General features: G+C 40.6%; 2 protein-coding genes across 2 annotated transcripts; one reads left to right on the top strand and one right to left on the bottom strand.

Annotated features, from left to right (window-relative positions):
* Positions 1-854: 854 nt before the first annotated feature.
* polr2g (RNA polymerase II subunit G) lies at positions 855-12414 on the bottom strand. Its single transcript, XM_061787976.1, has 8 exons — positions 12102-12414; positions 11817-11926; positions 10915-11074; positions 10536-10586; positions 10384-10449; positions 1530-1601; positions 1399-1432; positions 855-1274 (listed from the first exon to the last, which is right to left on the bottom strand). The coding sequence occupies exons 1-8, from the start codon at positions 12111-12113 to the stop codon at positions 1261-1263; spliced, it is 519 nt and encodes a 172-aa protein (XP_061643960.1). The 5' UTR covers positions 12114-12414; the 3' UTR covers positions 855-1260.
* Positions 12415-12661: 247 nt separating this feature from the next.
* Positions 12662-16064, top strand: si:ch211-175m2.5 (uncharacterized protein LOC568697 homolog). The gene is made up of 5 exons (XM_061787975.1): positions 12662-12938; positions 13016-13183; positions 13263-13362; positions 14661-14791; positions 15442-16064. The coding sequence occupies exons 1-5, from the start codon at positions 12891-12893 to the stop codon at positions 15730-15732; spliced, it is 738 nt and encodes a 245-aa protein (XP_061643959.1). The 5' UTR covers positions 12662-12890; the 3' UTR covers positions 15733-16064.
* Positions 16065-21612: the final 5548 nt, after the last annotated feature.

The following is a 21612-nucleotide window of genomic DNA, read 5'->3' as shown; positions in this document are numbered from 1 at the left end:
TGAATCAGTCAATAAAAAAAATAATAAACTGATAAAACAAAATGCATTTTTGAACCATTTATTTTTAACCTACTTTGATGGATAAAGTTCTGGTTGAATCTACTCTGCGTTTACATTTTGTATATATAATTTCTGCCTACAGTATTTGTACACATTGTAAATGTGCACATATAGTACATAAGGTATCCTGACACACTTCTTAATCAATCAGAGTTTGGAATATAGCCCTAATGTCCCCCTGAATTATAATCCTCCACTTTACCATTTGAAGACGTTTTGAAATACTGCATTATGAGTGTTGATAAGAATTTCTCTACCATGGTCCACAAAGGCATGCTTTGATGATTTTGGTATGGAAGAACTTGTATAGAACCCTGACCTTTAGAGCATCAAGCCCATTTTGGACAAACTAGAACAGAGATTGGGCCACACGGTTCTCTTTAGGGTCCAACATCAGTGTCCTCTGGCCTCACAAAAGTTTTACATAAATGAACAGACATTCTCACAAACACTTCATTCAACATTAGACAATGAAGTTGTAATAGCTGCAAAGCAAAAACCAACTATATCTTCTTCCTTTTCTACTTCGTATAGATGCAGTGATCATATGGCCAAATACTTTTTTCCAATATATTTTACGCTGAAATAAAAAAAATACTAAAATATATATTATTTTTAAACCCGAGATGTTTCTGCATCATGTTTTATAACGCATGTTATGTTGTACTGCCTGATACCCAGTCAAACATCCCCATGTAACTATTTAAAAGTGCAACACAGAATCATATTCACACAGTGAAGTACAAAGGTGACTATTCATAGGGTGTTATAAAGAAAAAAATGAGACTGACAGCTATAACAAAACTTTTTATGTCCCATGTTTCATAAAAAATAAAAATAAAAAAAAATCAAACAATACACTGTTGAACAATAGATAGACCAGAAAACTAAAAATAAAGTTACTTATCACAGTGATGGAAATAGAAGCAGGTTGCCAATAACTTCAGTAAACCATACCTAACAAATACGTAACACAAAATAAAAAAAAAATACACATTTGAGTGGCTCCATTACCAACCCCCCCCAAAAACCTGAATCCTAAAAATAAAGTGACTTATCAGTGATTACGGGAATAGAAGTGGATTGCTAATAACACGATCAAACAATAATGATCTATGATGTATTAAAAAAACGAAAACATTTTAATGAGGCCCAATCGCCACTTAAAAAACACAGAGACAACAGTTCATCCAATGCAGATCAGCTCACAAGACCTAAAAAATAAAAGCATAATACTTGTAGTCATCATTATTAAGACAATAATTCAAATGTAGTGTTTGTAATTCATGGATTGTATTACAATCTGAAACCACTGTGACAACATGGCGTAGTACTCACCTAGATAGTCATCCATGAGGGATCCAATAGCAAACTGAAAAACACACAAAAAATGTTTTTACTGGTTTGTACAAACATGCGAGTGGGGCATTGCACGGTATACACAACGTTTGGGGGGGGAAAATACGTACAATATCATTTTTGTCGACTCTCGTTCCCACAATCTTCAGCCTGATCTCATCATCTTGCTGGATCACAATGTCCTTTGAACAAAAAAAAACATCATATATAAAAACATCAAATATGGAAACTATGAATTCATGAGAGATTCCCAGCTTGGAAATAGACATGAACAACGGATTTACACCCTAACTAGCAATTTAAAGAACAGTCTTTAACTGAGAATGGATCATAATGGTGTTAGTTTACATGACAACAGCACATAATTTTGGACCCCAAGTGATTTTGTAAATGACACAGAAAATGGTCGTATGTAGAAATGGAGAACCTGCACATATGCGAGTGGGTCACAGTCAAAACAAAAATGGCGTACCACAGTACTCTTGTTGTGTTCATGCTTATAAATCTTCTCCAGCAAAGTGTACATTTACTCCAGAGCTGAAGTGCCACATTTGTCACAATAAGCTATGTCACACATATGCTGACAAAGGGTATTCCAAAGATGGTTTCTACCGAGCCCCTAAGATGACATGGTTGGGGGGGGAAAAAAAAAAAACTTTGAAAGATCTCACAAACTTTTTCGTTAATTCGAAAAAACTTCTGTGAGGGATGCCAAGTTTTTAAGCGCGTTTAATGTCCTTCTGGTTCAACTTTCGGGTAAACAAACGTAGCATCCGAGGTATAGGGACTTCTGAAATCACTCAGTACACAAAAACTCAGGAAGTCACACTCTTTTGGAGCAAACAGATTCCTTTTATTTATGTTCATTTTAAGAACACTGTCACCTCCTTCCACATCATCCTTGCACCTCACTCTCCAGCTGTGACTGGTTGGCTGACCTACACTATGCTGCATACAACTCTTACAGTAATAATGGTGTAAGTTGGAGAGAAAACTTGGACAAAGGGAGATACTGTATGTTTGAAGTATTTATGCCATTGCTGTCATTCATACCACAGACAGGAAGGAAGGAAATGTCCCCACTGCTGTTTACTTATCCGATCACGTTGTTTTGGGCTAAAGCCATTCATTCAGTCAGTACTGGAACAAATAACTTCATAGGATGCAGCAATAACAACGATATGAGACTAGGATAAATCCACTGTGAAAATATCCCAATGTTGACAGATGAGTAAACGCACACGACATTCATACATTTGTGTACGTACGTTTATCCGCATTGTAGGCAGCCTGTGTCAACAGTCAGATACTGTATGTGAGAATGGTGACTCCAAGTTGAGAACAGTGATATCTGCACATCACATGCACACACTGGCAACTTCGTCACTGCCTGGTCTGGGGGCAGGTTCACCTCCCGCACTCTGGGGCATGTAGCAGTCGCTGGATGGGATGGGGTGGGGTACTGCGGGCCTGTGTGTGTTGTTCCTCTCTCCCTGTGGTTGTCCTGCCGGATGGGCCCAGCCTGCAGGACCCATGCCTTCTCACTCAGCACACACTCACACCATTCACTGTAAATCTTTTTTTCACTAATCACATTCTGGGGGGTGGTGTGGGGTGGCGGGGCACATGGTGCGGTGGGATCGTGCTTGGCTGGGAGGGTGGCTTTGGGCCCCTGCGGTCGGTTTTGGGGCGCCTCAATGGAGTTGGTGGACCATCTTGGGGACCTCGGTGTGGGTGATGTCCCGCCCACGGGGCTACTCTCAAGTGGACTCCTAGGCCCGACCCCGCCTCCTGGCTGGGTGGGGTCCTCAGCCCCCGCGGTACAGCCGCCGCAATTACAGGTCACTTCTGAAGGTTATTGTGCATGCGAGATGGTGTCAATTCACTAGTATGTGTCCGCAGATACATACCTCTGGGACTTCACTTGGCGTGGGGCCACTTACTCATTGAGATAAATAACTCATAACTATGCAAACTTCCGAGGTATCCCCTCACTTGCACTCGATTTCTAAAGATGTTTAGAATTTACATAGCCACTCCAACCACACTTCAGTTGTACAGCCAGGTCCACTACCTCTGTCCTGCATGCTTCCCCTCAAACCCTTGTCCTGTACTATATTGTACTGTCCTTCCTTCACAGGGTGTAGCACTACTCCCACATACAACACTCAAATCTAATGTGCCACTGTACTAGGCATATAATGATTTACTTGGCTCATCTTTATTGCAGCTAATGTCCTGTTCTTTTTTCTTCTCGACTTATATCATTTAGTTATCTTTTCAGTGTCTCTCCCCTTTGTTTTTTCTGTCACTCCCCTTTACAACTTTGTTCTGTTCAACTGAAATTTTCTATAAAAATACACCAGAATAAGAACTACAGGAGCAGCTTAAAAAAAACAGTAAAACTGTTCCAACATAAAAGGGACACAGATGCTCCTGTTTGACCTACCAACCGAACAGGACAAAAAACAGTTATGGCTATCCTTCTGCCATTACCATGTTAAATGCTGCTAAATTGATGTAATGCACTTTAAGACTATTTTATCAGCATATTTTATCTCCTGAGCACCTCAATTTCGTTGCACAATGTCTCATTGCTATGCCAATAAGGATTCTGATAATAATGATGTTTCACACTTGTACAGTGAAACAGTTTTTAGCGGTTTGAAGCGGTGATGGATCAACCATAGCTGGAATCGGAAACCACTAGATCCGTACCACGGATAATCATGTACAGTTGCTGCCCACGCAAATTAATTTTAACAAGGACTGCCAAGTCAGAGAATGTTTCTGGCGAACGTGTCCTCTTGTCGTTAAGCAGTCGCTTTAGATGTCGCACTTATTTCATAACCACATTACTCTCTACCACGGGTGAATGCACTTCATTGGTAGTGCTTTTGTTGATCCGGAAAGACATTACACACACAGATACACCCTCACAAAATATTTGCGTTCCATCCTTTTGGCTTAACTTTAAAGTCTACAACTCATCCATGTTGAAATGCCAGGTTTTTATATATTTAAAAAAAAGTGACCACAATACAGTGTTACCTCGCTACTCCGCGCTTCACGTTTTGCAGCTTCAGTGCTTCGCGGGTTTTTCCAAAATATTCATAATAAAAAAACAAAAATACAGCCATATCGGCAGCCATATTGCGGAAAGACGCATTGTTTCACGTTGATGCGCGCGAGAGAAGGTTTCCCCGCATGCCAAACAAAGATGAGTTGACTCAGAGGCTTTGTACATGCCTGTACTGTACGGGCACTCTTACAAGGCGCGTGATTGGTTCCCGGCGCGACATCCACCAATGAGAGCACGAGTGGATTTATCCCGTGAGCTGATTGGCTGCGCATCATCGCAGCCTCACCCAGCATCTTTCCTTGTTGTGTCTCGCCAGTCTCGTCCACGCTGTTGTGTTCGCAATAACTTTTTTTGTTTAAGCAATCATTTTTTTGATTAGTTAAGCAAGCCCTTACAATGCCGCCGAAGCGCTGTGCCCCTGCGAAAGCTTCCTCCAGGGCGCCCAAGAGGAAGAAAAAGATGATGACCATCAGCGAAAAAGATTAGATTTGGCAGAAGTTATGAATCTGTGGCACGCCATTATGGCGTGAAGGAATATACAGTGCGGTACATCAAGAAAGAGGAAGCAAACATCCGCAAAAGTGCTTCAATAACCTTCAATAAGGAAGCGAAACGTGTGGTAACTCTGCGTAATAAGAGAATTGTGAAAATGGAAGCTGCATTGGCATTGTGGATTGCTGATTGCAGGGAAAAGACAGTGAGTTTGGACACTAATATCCATCACCATGTTTTTCTCCAAGATAAAAACCCCAGCTACACCGTCAGCGCCTCCAGCAGAAGAGTCTCCGAGTCAAGTGAGAGCCTCTGCTCCGCCACCAACACAAACCTCTTGCCTCTCTCAGAAGGTAATGTTGATGAATGTTAATTACTGTAAATAAATGTTAATTACTGTATAAGGTTTTATAATTAAAGATTTTAATAAATCTGTGTACTGTTGTAATCTTTGTCTCAAATATGTAAAGTATAAATACTGTATACATATTTCTGATACCCACATACACATCCACGAAAATACCTGGGGGGGGCGCAAATCCTACTTTGCGGTTTTTCACCTTCTGCGGGGGGATTCTGGTCCCCATTAACCATGAAAATCAAGGGAAAACTGTACATTATTTCAGAACTTTTGCCACCATCATTGGGACCTATCACCTGTACAACTCAACTAGTAAAAATTAACAACTGAGATAATGTTGTTGCACCCCTGTGCACACCCTCTTATAACTGGGATTTGGCTGGGTTCAGAATTGACCAATCACATTCAAGCAAATGGTCGTCAGCACATACCTACCACCATTTTAAATTACTCTGATTAACCACAGATATAGTTAATGATATTCTAGTAGGCTTTTCATTACATTTTTTCTTTTGCTTTCTAGCCGAAGCCTGAAGGTTTTTGTGCTAATGCCGACGGCTATTTCAAACTGTTCATAATTCCCTCTACTTTGTCTATAAGGCCGCAGTTTTTCAGAAGAAAACAGTTTGCATCAGTGGCGAGGCCAATCCTATTTTGACTTGAGCCCACCCTATGCATTCGTACTCAAATGAATTGGAATTTCCCCAGAATTATTTTTTTTTTCTCCCCTGTGTTGGCGGCACAGTGTAAGACTGGTTAGCACGTCTGCCTCACAGTTCTGAGGACTTTTCAAGTCCGGCGTCATCGGAAGGAACATCGACCTTTCCAACATGCCCGCCAAGTAGGCACGCCGGTTGGCTGGGCTGCTATAGTGCGCTGGCATATAGTCTCCACATCTATGGTCAGAACCGCTACACACATTTCCAGCTATGTTAATGCTAATGACCAGGCAATGCTTGATTTAGAACTCTGACACAATCTACAAAATGACAGTTGACCACACGGTGATGCTTCAATCCCTGTACGTTAGAGGTTAGTACTGACTCGGCATTGGCTTGTAATGGTGCGTACTACGTAACTATTAGCTAATATGCTAATTAGGCACTTGGCGGTATCGCTAGCTAATTGAATAGCAAAGACTTTTTGCTCAGTGTATCTGGTATGATACGAAATGTCTCCGTGAGGTATCTTATGCCAAGATGGGGTGGTAATTTTATATATGGGGCAGAAAAAGTTGGCATGCCCTGCAAAAACTCACTTATTTCTAGTTAAAACTAATTAAAATTAGACCAATCGCAATGTATAGTTTACATTGAAAATCAATGTGTAATAGTAACTTGTAAAAGGATACAATACAACATTGTCAACATTTGCGTAAAAATGACCAAAGATATATTTATATATCTAAAATTTGTCATTGCAGTTCACTTCAATTGGATCATTCCTTCTTCCAAACAATCTGGTTACCTTTCCTAACTTGAGTGGTTCAGAACTGCATTATTTAGTTCACACTGCCATCTATTGGCTCAGATATGAAACAGCATAGAAACAAAAAGGTCACAGACTCCTGGACTGGCCAAAAGAAAAATCATGGGTATATACGAGATTTCCAACAGTGTTATCTATTACTCAAATTGACCTCTTAAACAGCTTATTTCTTCTTTAATAGAGCTGGACAAGAGATAAAATGTTTTAAACATTCCTTTCCTCTGAGATGAAACACTCATATTGTATTCATACCATTACAAAAGGTCTGTGCTTTTCTGACAATAAACCAGACTTTTATAATGTCTTGAATAAATAGATGAAGGTAGATAATAATACTTTTCATTATTATTATTATCATCATCATAATCTATTAGTGGCGAGCCTAGCCCTATTTTGGGTCATCCACCAAGGTCTAAAAAGTTCAATCAAATTTCAGAAGGGTACTTTCCAAATTTAGGTCATGGGCTCAGCACACCCAAAGTACTTGCCCTAGACTGGCCCCTGGTTTGCACCAAACTATCTTTTGGAATTATGGTCAAAATGTTCAACCTTGGTTTAACTGTATGATAACAAAATCCCTCAAACGTGGGGAAAATGTGTTATGGTCTGATGAAGCCAAGGTTTACATTTTTAGCCATAATTCAAAAAGATATGTTTGGTGGCAAGTGTGTGCTGTCTCCCATTAAACATAATTTTGAATGTGACTGGTTAATTGTGAACACAGCCACATCCCAGTTATAAGAGGTTGTGCACACTTGTCCAACTACATTATTTCTGTTGTTTATTTTTACTTACCCTCCCGAAAAAAGAAAATTATTTTCAATATAGTTGTACAGATTATAGGTCACAATATGGTGGAAAGAGTTCTGAAATGATTTAGCAAAATCATGCATTGTAAAAATGCATTATACATACAGTAGGGAGAAGGGTTTTCCAGAATTTTGAGGTCAACTTTGGGGGTGCATATTATATATGGGCGCGCATTATACATGAGAAATTACGGTACATTGAGGGAAAAAAATGAAATTAAATGATTTTAGCAGATGGCTGCACTATAACAAAGAGTGAAACATTTAAGGGGGTCTGAATACTTGTCGTACCCACTGTATAGCTCCTAAAATCAGTGTTTCCCAAGCTTTTTTTTTTAGCCAAGTCACATACTATATTTTCTTTAAAAAAAATCTCTCACACCAAGCCACCAAAAAATAATTTCACAAAGTGGATATGCAGGTTAATTTCTGTCGTGCGGTTCATTGTTCTGCCTGTCATAAACAGCGGTTGAAATAAGTATTTAACACGTCACCATTTTTGTCAAATATATTTCCAAAGGCGCTATTGGCCTGAAAAGTTCTCCAGATGTTGGGAATAACCCAAGTAATCCATACATACAAAGAAAGCAGAACAAATAAGCTCATAAATTGTGTGTAATATTATGTGAAATGACACACGGCAAAAAGTATTGAACACACCAACTGGTATTTATTTAATACTTCGTACAAAAACCCTTTGTTTGCAATGACAGCGTAAAGACGCCTCCTGCATGGAGAAACTAGTCACATGCATTGCTCTGGTGTGATTTTGGCACATTCCTCCGCACAAGCAGTCTTCAAATCCTTAAGGTTCCGTGGGCTTCTTTTATGAACCTTGAGTTTCAGTTGTTTCCATCGTTTTTCGATTGGATTCCAGTCAGGTGATTGGCTGAGCCATTCTAGCAGTTTTATTTTTTTCTTTGAAACCAATTGAGATATTCCCTGGCAGTATGTTTTGGATCATTATCCTACTGAAATGTCCACCCTTGTTTCATCATCCTCGTAGATGGGAGCAGATTTTTGTCAAGCATGTCTCAGTACATTTGCCTGTTCATCCTTCCATCAATAATGTGAAGTTTAACAGTACCGTAAGCTGAATAGCAGTCCCACACCATCATGTTCCCTCCTCCGAACTTGACTGTCGGTATGGTGTTTTTAGTGTGATGTGCAGTGCCATTTCTCCTCCAAACGTCGTGTGCATTATGGCATTCAAACAGTTGAATTTTGCTCTAATCTGACCAGACTATATTCTCCCAGTATTTAACTGATTTGACCAAATGTTGTTCAGCAAACTGTAAATGAGCTTTGACGTGTTTTTTTTTTTTTTTTGTTCTCAGCAATGGGATCTTGCGCTGTGAGCGTTCATACAGGCCATTGCGGCGGAGTGCATTACACACAGTTTTCCTTCTGACAAATGTACTTGCTAATTCCAGGTCTTTTTTAAGCTCTCCACGTGTTACTTGGCTGTTGGACAACTCTTCTGATTATTCTTTGCACTCCTCCATCAGAAATCTTACGAGGAGCACCTGATTGAGGCAAATTAATGGTGGAATGATTGGCTTTCCACTTAGGTATTATGGCCCCAACTGTGCTCACTGGAACGTTAGGAAGCTTAGATATACGCATGTACCCAATGCCATCGTTATGTTTTCCAACAAGTAGTTTTTCATGGTCTTGAGACATCTCTCTGCTCTTACCAATCATGAGATGTGTCTTGACTCACGCCTTGGCAATGACACCTTTTTGTAGGCCATCAATTAGGACTGAACCATCTGATATTCATTTGGAGTGACAAGGGGCTGGATTGCTATTTAATTATTGATAGATTTTAGGTGCTTTCTTGGTTTTCCTTGCATTTTTGCACCTCCCTTTCTTCATGTGTTCAATACCTTTTCCCTGTGTCATTTCAAATTTTTACACACAACTTAATTTCTGATCTTATTTGTTCTACTTTCTTTGTATTTATTGATTATTTGGGTTGTTCCCAACATCTGGTGAAATTTTCAGCTCAATAACACCTTTAGAAGTATATTTCTTGAGAAAAATGGTGATTTGTTAAATATTTCAGCCACTGTATGTTGTTGGCATTGACGAACAAAGAAAATGTTTCAGAAGTGCGCAGCACACCAGGTGATCTCTCACGGCACACTTTTAGAGAATCACTTCCCAAGGCCTGTAAATACGCAAAATACATTTTTCTTGAGGCACTAAGAACTAGGACTAAAAGTTTGTCCTGCCAGAGTATTTGATATGTCACGAGAAGTCTCGTATACCCTACTAAGAGAAACAGACATCACACGCGCTAATGATTGTGAGACTCAGACAGGAATAAAAGGCTAACAGCATGGCTGACAACGGCAGAGAAGGTGGTTTTTGAGTTGTGAAGGAGGAGGAGAAGAAAAACTTGAAGCGGAGGATGGAGATTTGTTAATATTTTGTAACTCCCTAGAATGAGGAAAAGCCAAGAGTGAACTTTGTGTTCTACCACTACTTTTTTTTGCATCCACCACAATCACTTCAAATTTCTTATTAATTACGCAATCGTTCACATAAACCACACTAAAAACTTTTTTTGCCAACATCATGTCTTAAGAACAAGCCGCAAGAACTGCCACATCAGTCTGGCATAAAAAAAAAAAAAAAAAAAAAAAAACGTACTGTAATTTTTGTAACCCTTGGGAAGCCAAACAAAGTTTATCCATGTATTTTTGTGTCATCACAACATATTTTACCTCATCAACTGTCTTATAACATGGTGGGTTAGAGTTGGGATCAAACTCCATTTCTGAGGGAATGGACTGCAAAAAGAAACATATGTTTAGAGAGCGGATGGGACAATGTTTGGTGTGCAAAAGGCAGCAAGTAAAAGTGAAAGCTGACTCACGTGACGGGAGATGAAACATGACATGGGTCCAATTTCTGTGAACAAACCGACCTGCAGAACCAGAAGAAAAAAACAAACAGCGCACATGACTAAGAGGAATTAAACCTGAGCATGTGATGGGTAGAAACACAAAACTTAATGTCATTTTTGTCAAACTTTTTTTCTACCCTTCAGCAAACCGATCCATGACAAAACATAAAACCTAAGCTTTATATAAAATGAAGTATTTTCATGACAAAATACAATCATATTACACTAAAACTCAAGTACTGTATTACTCAAAAAGCACAGTTATTGCCAGAGGGCAATGTGGTGACAAGAAAGGTTACAATTTATTGGATGACGCCACTGAAAAGTTTTACCCATTAAATCAACTTACCTTGTTAACCTGAGTCACTACAGCATCCACCACCTCCCCTTTAAATGGCCGGAACACAATTGCCTTGTACTTGACTGGATACAAAACAAACCCTCTACCCGACTGGATCACTCCTGCCCCGATGTTGTCAATGGTAGTGACTGCGATGACAAAGCCATACCTGAAAGAGAACCACAAGCAAATGGTCGTTTGGTCGTGTAGTTGTACTAGTATGTAGCTGGTGTGGGATCAATTCCCACCCAATATCCCAAAATCATTTGTCAGTTAACACAGTTTGTCGCTACATCTATAAAAGCAAGTTAAAACTCTTCCATGCAAAGGGAACGCCATATATCAACAACACTCAGAAAAGCCATTGGCTTCTCTGGGCCCGAGCTCATCTGAGATGGACTGACGCAAAGTGTGCTGTGGTCTAATGAGTAACCATTTTGCATTGTTTATGGTAATCATGGATATCATGTCCCTCTGGACAAAAAAGACAAAAAGGACCACCTGTGATGTTTATGGGGGTGAGGTAGTGGCCATGGCATAGGTAACTTGCACATCTGTGAAGGCGTATCTATTCGTATTGTTTGAACTAACACAGATTGTTTGAAATGCAGTCAAAACATAATTGCTAAATTGATAGAGGTAAAACTGTCCCCCCCCCCCCCCCCCCCACTTCCTGTAGTTTCTTCCGTTTTCCGCAGTGTAGACCTGCACCTCTTGAGACTGAGAGTCGTTCCTGATACTTGGATTACTTTATCGAGTTACATGTGGGGTGGGGTTGACTCTTAACGTGAAACCTGTAAATATCGACGATCGTGAATTGACATGCGCGGGACCCAAATTAGACCCCGGCGGCCCAACGCGGTTCGTTCTCTGTGACATGCTCGTCTACAGAGTGCGGTATGTGTACTTACTTTCCGGTACATGTACCCTCCACTTCAGTAAAAAGCTTCTGCTTCACGGTATTTAAGAGATTGGGACCAAAGTACCTTGGGTGAAGTAAAATTTCATGTTCCAATGATATCTGTGAACATAAAAGGCCAGCACATCAAAAGTAAAATTTGACTTTGTTTGCTGTGGAGCATTTTGGGATTATGCAGGTATACATGATTTTTAGTATTCACTAAAACACTGACTAGCCATGAATCACAAAAGTCACCCATTGAAAGATTCAAAATGTGAATAAGACCCACACTTACATGGTAAAACATTTCTCCCCTTTTGTGTTCACTCAGCTCTCGTTGAAAGTACTATAGTTATGTAAAAAAAAAAATAATTACATACGAAAGTTGACCGTAGCATTTACAAAGACAATGATGCACTACTGCTCACTATCTTTGAACAACTGCGTCGACGTTGAGGCGGTTGAACTTCCGTTTTCCCTGCATTTAGCCTTTCAGGTGACTTAGAATAAACTATTTTACAGCAGGTGAGGTGAAAAGAACATCTCCCAATTGTATCTCCTACCTATGATTCCAAAATAAGAATGAGACATTTTCTGCGGCGCTTTTAGGACAACAAATATGATATTTTGGCCGACTGTATTCTGTTAAAACTGAAGGTACAGAGACACTCGACCCCTAGCGGTCGGAGAAATATTTTTGCGACAACAGAGTAACCCGGAAAAAGATTGTTCTGGAAAATGCTAACGTATTTTGGAGTTACATGTCGCAAAAGAGGAACTGTAAAGTGAGAGAAATTGTTGTAAAGCCAGCGCAGGAAAGTGACGCAAAGCGACACCGCCCCTTTCCATGATGAGGTGGGAGACGACAAGCGTACCCATAATCCTGTACTGCGATTGGATAGGGAAAAAGTGAAACTTTTAAAGTTGTGGAGTTGCAGTGATATATACATATTTACGGTGCTGTATATATAAAACGTGTCTGTTAGCGACATAGTTGAAAGTTGTTTTCGGAAACGTTGCTTCTTGTGTCAGTCCTCCTGCTTTCGTGCTTCCATTTGCTCGTTGCAAATAAAAACAAGATCTAATGGCGAGTATCTTCCTCCGGCGATTCTTTCCGCTGTCCACTCGCCTTGTAAGTTGTCCATCAAATAATTCGTTCTGCGTTTAGTGTCTGTGTGTCTCTTGTAAACCGTGCTTGGTTTCGTCCAGACATCCCCGCGGTCGGGCTGCCTGCTTCTGGCCAAGCGAACGGAGACTGCCGCCGGAGCAAGACCTTTCTCCAGTGACCCCCCGGAGAAAATCAGCCGCTATCCAGTTCCCTACAAGAAAGACTTGCCGTATGACATAGTGGAACTTATGGAGGAAGTCGAGTCCAAGGTAGGCGAAATATATTTTAAAAAAAAAGGCCTCCAAATTTCACTCCAACAATGTGTGACTGCAACTCTTTTGTTTACAGGGAGGCTTCTTACCCAATGTCTTTAAAGTCCTCTCTCATAGACCTGCAGAGTTTCGAGCCTTCTTCTCTTACTACAACGAACTCATGAACAAGGAGACGGGTGTGTTTACTTCTCTTTCTTTTCTTTTTTTTAAACAACAAGCAGCATACTCAATATACAATGGCATGCTTTGTTTAATGGGGTCATATGGAAAACTTAGTTTGTTTTGTATACAAATAGTTCAAATAAGTGTGTATCTGGAGTGCATGCCATCTCATCAAGTGTGAAATTTAATAGTTAAATCATCTAAAAAACATTTAAGTGAGCTGTTCTGTACTTGGGCCCACTGTTGGGACATAGAAGGGTTAATAAACATAATAACCAACTTCCTCAGCTAATGATTTAGCAGCGAGGCTGGACAAAGTTGCAGAATGAAAGACACTTTAATGCAGCGGCCGAAGCACTATAATGTCAAAGCCTGAAGCAGTGCTGAGCAGAGCTGCATGCACTGTTGACAGAGATTAGCGTTCACAGATAGTGTAACCATTAGCTTCTGATGATGTTTTCACAATTTTCGACTAAAGTTGTCTGTGTTGCGGTGCTGGGTGTTTGTGTTCGGGGATATAATGTGCTCACACTGCTACACTAATTGATAAGTTTAATGCGGCTTGGTTATGAAATGCTGCATCCGCGAGTTGAATTCAGCAGTGTGTGTATATGCCACAGAAACGTGAACTGCAGCCTCCACGGGTAAAAAAAAAAAAAAAAGCTTTTCCTCCACACTATGGGATAGGCTTCCGCAAGTCAAAGCAAGCTGCCGGTTGCAGCAGACACACTGGGTCGAGCGACACGGAAGAGTAAACGGCCAAATGCCGGCAGGGGGTGTGCTGTGTGGGTTGGCTCACTGCATGAGACAGAGCCGCCCCTTAACCAAGCAGATTTCATCATGGCGAGAAATACAGTATGCTGTAAAAATATGCATAATTCTTATATTTCTTGATCATGGGGTATTTTGACAAAGGCATGTTCCAGGCATATCATTAAGACACATGAACTGTTTTAAGTAATGGAAAAAGGTATGTCTCATTTAAAGGTCCGTTTAAAACATTAGCTTGTGCATAAAATCAACCAATTGTCTTTGTCTAAAAAAACATGATTCCAATGTTTTTTGTTCAATTCATAAAGGAAATTCAATGTAGTTGTTTCTCAGTTAAAAACAAAAATGTTGATACTGTAAGTTTTGATTGGACAGCAACCTAAGAGACAAATTACTATATACAAAAGCAAGAAGAAAAAGCCCCCCAAATTATGTTTCCTTTCTATAGCTTTTAATTTATATAATAAATTGCATCCTGATGATTGTAATGCAGTCAAATTTGGTATTGGTCAATACTCTACTGAGATTGTTTGTCTTCCAGGTGGACTAACCAAGGCAGATCGTGAGCTGATTGTGGTGGCCACCAGCATTCATAATAAGTGTCTTTACTGTGTGGTTTCCCACAGTGCACTTCACCGCATATACTCAAAGAACCCCACCCTTTCAGATCAGGTAGCACCAGTAACATGAACTGACTTTTCTCTTCTGTAATTGACATTTAATTGGTTTCATCAGATCCATATCTGTTGTGGTACACAAAAACAAAGATGGATTGTTGGAGATATAATGTAAGCAGGGCAGACGACTGGTTAGGGCGTCTGCCTCACAGTTTTCTCCGGGTACTCCGGTTTCCTCCCACATTCTAAAAAAAATGCGTGGTAGGTTAATTGAAGACTGTAAATTGTCCGTAGGTGTGAATGTGGGTGCGAATGGTTGTTTGTCCATCTGTGCCCTGCGATTGGCTGGCGACCAGTTCGGGGTAAACCCTGCCTGTCACCCAAAATCAGATGAGATAGGCGCCAGCACACCCGCAACCTGAGTGAGGGTAAGAGGTGAAGGGAATGGATGGATAGATGGATTATGTAACCAGCAGAGTCAGCTGAATACTTCTCTTTGAAATAGCTTTTTTCAGGGCATGCGAAAAGGGGAAAAAAAGTATATATATTTTTTTTTAAGTATTTCATTGTCATTGTTGTACATATTTACTCAACACTCGCATTTTGTATAGTTATTGTATGGCATGTTTTACGTTGAATACGTTTTCTGCTGATATTAGCTCACATGGGAATATCCTCAGGAACTCCCTCTGACTTCTCCCTCAGGTGATCGTCAACTATGAGAACGCAGAGCTGCAACCGCGAGAGCGCGCCATGTTGGATTTTGCGATGGCCGTGTCCCGCGCAGACACCATCACAGAGCAGCACTTTAAGTCTTTAGAGCAAGTGGGCTTTGATTGCGAGGATGCCTGGGACATCGCTGCCATTGCGGCCTTCTTCGCCATGTCTAACCGGCTTGCCCACCTCACTGACATGCAGCCGAACCTGGAGTTTTACAACATGGGCCGCATACCGCGGGACAAGAGCAAAGACGAGGCGGGCGAAGGCAGCAAGTGACGAAGCAGGCAAGTTTAATTTGACGGAAAATATTATGAATCATAGACTACTTAAACGTAAACCCAGCAATGCTCTGTTCCATACTTCGCATGCAATGATGAAATGGTCACTTTTGGGTATCACTGTGTCAGAAGACTAACTCTTCACTCTTTTGTTTGTTATTCATTTGCCAGTGCATACAGTTTTTAGTTTTATGTTTGCTTTGGTGTGATGTGTCACAATATGAACAAAAATCAATATTAAAATGTTGTGTTCTGTATTAGTTTTTCAGCGGAAAGGCAATTTTTTACAGTGTACTGCACTCTGAATAAACTACAGATATGTTTCCTTGACACTGCAGTATTCTCCCGTATTTACCTTATCAACACTAGGTGGCGCCACAACAGAGTGTTGGACTGATCTAAATTTACAGAGTAAAAACTTCCATGAGATTTTTTTTCTACTCAAATCTGCACACACACGACTCCAATACACGTTGGCTGTTTCAAAATGACTGATTTTATATTTGTGTGTGGTGTGTTTTTTCCACCTCTGTAAAACTAATTCCCTATATGAATAACAAATTCTTTCAAACATGAACAATTTTATGGTATAAAGAAGAATTGGCCAAGTACTGTATACTAAGAAACTAATATACATTACTATTTTCAAAAAATATATTTAATAAATAATGAAAACAATTTGAACAACATGAGCAAATGGGGATTGATAAAGAGGACAATAAAGTGACTTCGTTGAGGATGTGGGTCAATTGAAATAGTGAACAAATTGATTTCGGTTATTTTGGGTTTTAAAGTGGTTAGTATGCTGTAGGTGTAATGTTACAAGTAGGTTATTTCACTAAAAGTACTATCAGACAGGTTTTGCTGTGTGATGCAGTTGTCATTTATACTCTACTACCATGCTGGGCTATATTCCAACCAAAATCTTGAATTCAAAGATTGGGCAAACTACGATTCATATGTATGATGATCTGTGGAACACTGCTGTATCAACACAGAGAACACTGAGGCTCCTCCACGAGCTCTTGTTTCAGATTAGAGGGTTCCAGATTGATAATCCAAAAGGACATTCACTCAGATTACATGCCATTTGGATTACGAGTCATGTGACTTCTCATATTTGAGAGAATGATTTAAGCTTGTACTATTTTTGTTTATGTGTGCATAAATGTGTTCTATTTGTGTCTTATTTTTTATGTTTGTTTGTTTTCCTCTATGGGAGTCTGTGGCCTGATTTTCAGTGTCTCTGGGCACATTGTGATTGATGGCTTTGATATCAGACAAGAAGTTGTTTTTGCACCATGGTATTGTTTAACATTTGGCATCTTTTCACGCAATCTCCCCACATTCACAGCACATTAGTTTGATGTAATGATTGAGTAGATGACTCAAAACACTCTCAGAGTCTTCTTCGTCTTTGAAGACTGGCAAGTCCACATTTTGGCGGACTCAGATGTTTTGCTCATTTTACTTGCGCGTGCCATGAATATGAATATAATTTCACTGCTTCCTTCTGCCTTATGTATTTGAAAATGTGTGTCATACGTCGGACAAGCAAATTGATGGACTGCTGTACTGATGTATTTTGGGACTCGATTGTCCCTTTTTCACTGTATGGTATATACTCATATTGACATGGCTCGACTCTAGGGGCGCAACTAATGATTATTTTAATAATCGATTATTATGTCATTTTTTTCAATTAATCGGATTTAAAAAAACAGTTTTAAATTTCCAACGTTACAATAAACATACACAGAACAAAAACGTAAACACTTGTTTTTTCTCCCATTTTTCGTGACCTGGACTAAAAGATCTAAAACAACACAAAAACTGGAACACGCTGTCGTATACGCTGATCCAGAGCATCCCAAACATGCTCAATGGGTGACATTTCCGGGGAGTATGTTGGCCATGCAAGAACTGGGTCGTTTTCAGCTTCCAGGAATTGTGTACAGATCCTTGCAACATGGGGCCGTGCATTATCATGCTGCAACAGGAGGTGATGGTGGTGGATGAATGGCACAACAATGGGCCTCAGGATCTCATCACGGTATCTCTGTGCATTTAAAATGCCATCAATAAAATGCACCTGTGTTCATTGCCCATAACATACGCCAACAAGAGTGAAAACTGGGATTCATCCGTGAAGAGAAAGGCCTCTCCAACGTGCCAGACGCCATCGAATGTGAGCATTCGCCCACTCAAGTCGGTTACGATGACAAACTGCAGTCAGGTCGAGACCCCGATGAGGATGACAAGCATGCAGATGAGCTTCCCTGAGACAGTTTCTGACAGTTTGTGCAGCAGCTGTCTCAGACAATCTTGGAGGTGAACATGCTGGATGTGGAGGTCCTGGGCTAGTGTGGCTACACGTGGTCTGCAGTTGTGAGGCCGGTTGGATGTACTGCCAAATTGTCTGAAACGCCTTTGGAGACGCCTTACGGTAGAGAAATTAACATTCAATTCACGGGCAACAGCTCTGGTGGACATTCCTGCAGTCAGCATGCCAATTGCGCGCTCCCTCAGAATTTGCGACATCTGTGGCATTGTGCTGTGTGATAAAAATGCACATTTCAGAGTGGCCTTTTATTGTGGCCAGCCTAAGGCACACTTATGCAATATTCATACTGTCTAATCAGCATCTTGATATGCCACACCTGTGAGGTGGGATGGATTATCTTGACAAAGGAGAAACGCTCACTAACACAGATTTAGACAGATTTGTGAACAATATTTGAGGGAAATGGCGTTTTGTGTATGTAGAAAACGTTTTAGACCTTGGAGTCTATCCATCCATCCATCCATCCATTTTCTGAGCCGCTTCTCCTCACTAGGGTCGCGAGCGTGCTGGAGCCTATCCCAGCTGTCATCGGGCAGGAGACGGGGTACACCCTGAACTGGTTGCCAGCCAATCGCAGGGCACATACAAACAAACAACCATTCGCACTCACAGTCACACCTACGGCCAATTTAGAGTCACCAATTAATGCATGTTTTTGGGATGTGGGAGGAAACTCAAGCGCCCGGAGAAAACCCATACAGGGACGGGGAGAACATAAAAATTCCACACGGGCGGGGCCGGGGATTGAACCCGGGTCCTCAGAACTGTGATGCTGACACTCTAACCAGTCGTCCACCGTGCCGCCACCTTGGAGTCCAGCTCATGAAAAATGGCAGCAAAAAAAAGTGTTGCATTTATATTTTTGTTCAGTATGAATTGATTATGATTCAGTTACCAGTTTGGTCTGTAACATGTCATGAAGTTGGCAATAATGATAATTGTTTTCCAAAGCAAAAGAAGATGTTTGTAAATCTCTTATTTTGATGAAACACAAATATAACCAGTCTATTATCGTAATAACTATAATTATTATTTACAGTGTTATTATTCAAATAAATTCAATTATTAATATTTACTGTTGAGAGGCTGGAATTCTGAGGATCTGGACAATTTTAAGTTAACATCTCTAAACGATGAATCGGGTATCAAAAATCATAATAGATTAACTTAATAATTGATTTAATTGAATGATTTATTTAATTTGATTAATCAGTTCTTGATTAATTGATTAATCATTGCCTCTCTATTTGACTCTCTGTTGAAGCTTTTCTATTGGCAAAATCGGGTACTACCAGGTACTACTGGGCAATGTTTGTAGTAGTTAGTCAGCCGTCGTTCCACCTTGTCGAGCATGTGACATAAAAAAAGATTCCAGCCGATCACCTTGTGATTGTTACTTTTGAGGATACACAGCGAGAGACAACTAAAGTAATCACACATACTAACTTTAGCTTAACCTGTTGCTGTGCTTTGCGTTGTATGCGGCAGTATTATACTCCACAGTCTCCACTTGGCTGCAAGGGTCCGGTTTCTTTCTACCCTGAGTTTCCGTTCAGGTACAATTTGTCTCCTCGTCTGTAAATACATGAGACCTACATTCTTCTTGTTGGTGTTAGCTGGCCTTGGTTTGATTTAGGCATTCAATGAATGTTTTTCAAGGTTTACTGCTATGTATTATTTTGAAGTGAACAACTGATGCAAGTAGAGCTGAGCTGGGTCCAGTACTCCGCAGCAGGGGTGTCGGGAGACCTATTTTAAGAGGGGTACAGCCCCCCTAAAACTTATCAAACCCCCCAAAATTATTAGGTAGTATGTGTTTTTGGCGATTATGGTTTTGGGCCGCATCGACAAAACTTTTGTGTGGGGGCTGAGGCACCCGATACCTCAAAACCTAGCGATGTTCTCCAGTGAAACTCAGACCAGTCTAGCCGACCTCAGTAGTGCTCTTTCATTTGGTGATGCATCACATTAGCTTTCAAGCTTTCCTGCTTTACTGAAAGGAACCATAGTTTATGACAGCAATAAATATATCATGAGGGAATGAATGAAATAACAGCTCAATGAATTATTAGGATGTGGGTCAGAGGAAAGCCCAAAAAGTTCTCAAAGATTTCAACAAATTGTCTCTGGTACAGCATGTCAACAAATTTCTCCTTTAACCGCAGTCAGGGGCGGCGTAAGTGAAGTGGGGGAGGAAGGTTTGATGACAATTTGAAGAGCCTGTGACTTACAGTGGGAATAGGATAATGAAATCAGCAGAGATGTGATCACAAATAAAGTGCAGATTGATATGGCCTTTAACTAGTCATTGAATCAATCTAAAGGTTTGTGTATGAAGCACAAAGGCAGTGGCACATAGAGTAGGGGTCAGAAACCCACAGACATGCCAAATGTGATGACTCCTAATTACAAGACTATTATGTATTTATCTATAATGCAAGTTAATGGCTTTTCAAATCACTTTAAGAGGCGTGCATGACATGTTAAATTAATGGATTTCCATTTGTGTATCCCAGTCAAGCATCGCCACAAAAGCCAACCTCACTGCAACAAAGTCTGGCATTTGAGGACACAAACAAACGCAACAAACTGAATCCAAAGTTTAGCAGACAAACATAAAAAAACAACAACAAAAAAAACAGTAGGGCTACAAGCAATATAGGATAAGTGAGGGTAAGAGACTACTTGGCCCTGAGGATCTGACAGGTGTCGCACCCTTCCCCCCCCGCCTCCCACCCCAGGAAGTGAGTGGAACAAGAGGGCCTTGGGACTGGCATGAAATATACAAGGCATCGGAATCATGCAAATGGGTGGATCCAGTCAAAAAACACACATTCCTACCATCACATATCCAAAAATAATGTCAAACACCCCTGAACCCATTCATTCATTCATCTTCCGTACCGCTTATCCTCACTCGGGTCACGGGCATGCTGGAGCCTATCCCAGCTAACTCTTGGCGAGAGGCGGGGTAAACCCTGAACTGGTCGCCAGCCAATCGCAGGGCAGAAACAAACAAACAACCATTCACACTCACATTCACACCTACGGGCAATTTAGAGTCTTCAATTAACCTACCATGCATGATTTTGGAATGTAGGAGGGAACCGTAGTACCCAGAAAAAATCCCTGCAGGTACGGGGAGAACATGCAAACTCCGCACAAGCGAGGCTGGATTTGAACCCGGGTCCTCAGAACTGTGAGGCAGACGTGTTAACCAGCCAGTCACCATGCTGCCCGCCTGAAGCCGTACAGTTTTAAATTTGACTAGGATTTTCACCTCAGCTTTTATTGGGAGCTGCACACACCTCTCACCGCACTGTCTCAATTGGGACTGCCCAAACAAGTTACCATGTAGCTGTCGATGAGTTCAATCGTAATCAGCTGGCAAATCTTACGACAGCTAATCAGTGGAATTTTGTTTATCTGGAGGGTAAACTTGACATACTAGAAAAAAACTGAGTGCAATTTTGGAATCAGCATGCCAATTTTAGTTTTAATCAGCATAAAAATCTAACTCAACAGAATGTTTTT

Source organism: Phyllopteryx taeniolatus, chromosome 10, assembly GCF_024500385.1.
Source record: "Phyllopteryx taeniolatus isolate TA_2022b chromosome 10, UOR_Ptae_1.2, whole genome shotgun sequence".
Lineage (NCBI taxonomy): Eukaryota > Metazoa > Chordata > Actinopteri > Syngnathiformes > Syngnathidae > Phyllopteryx > Phyllopteryx taeniolatus.
This window is presented reverse-complemented; position numbering and strand designations above follow the sequence as displayed.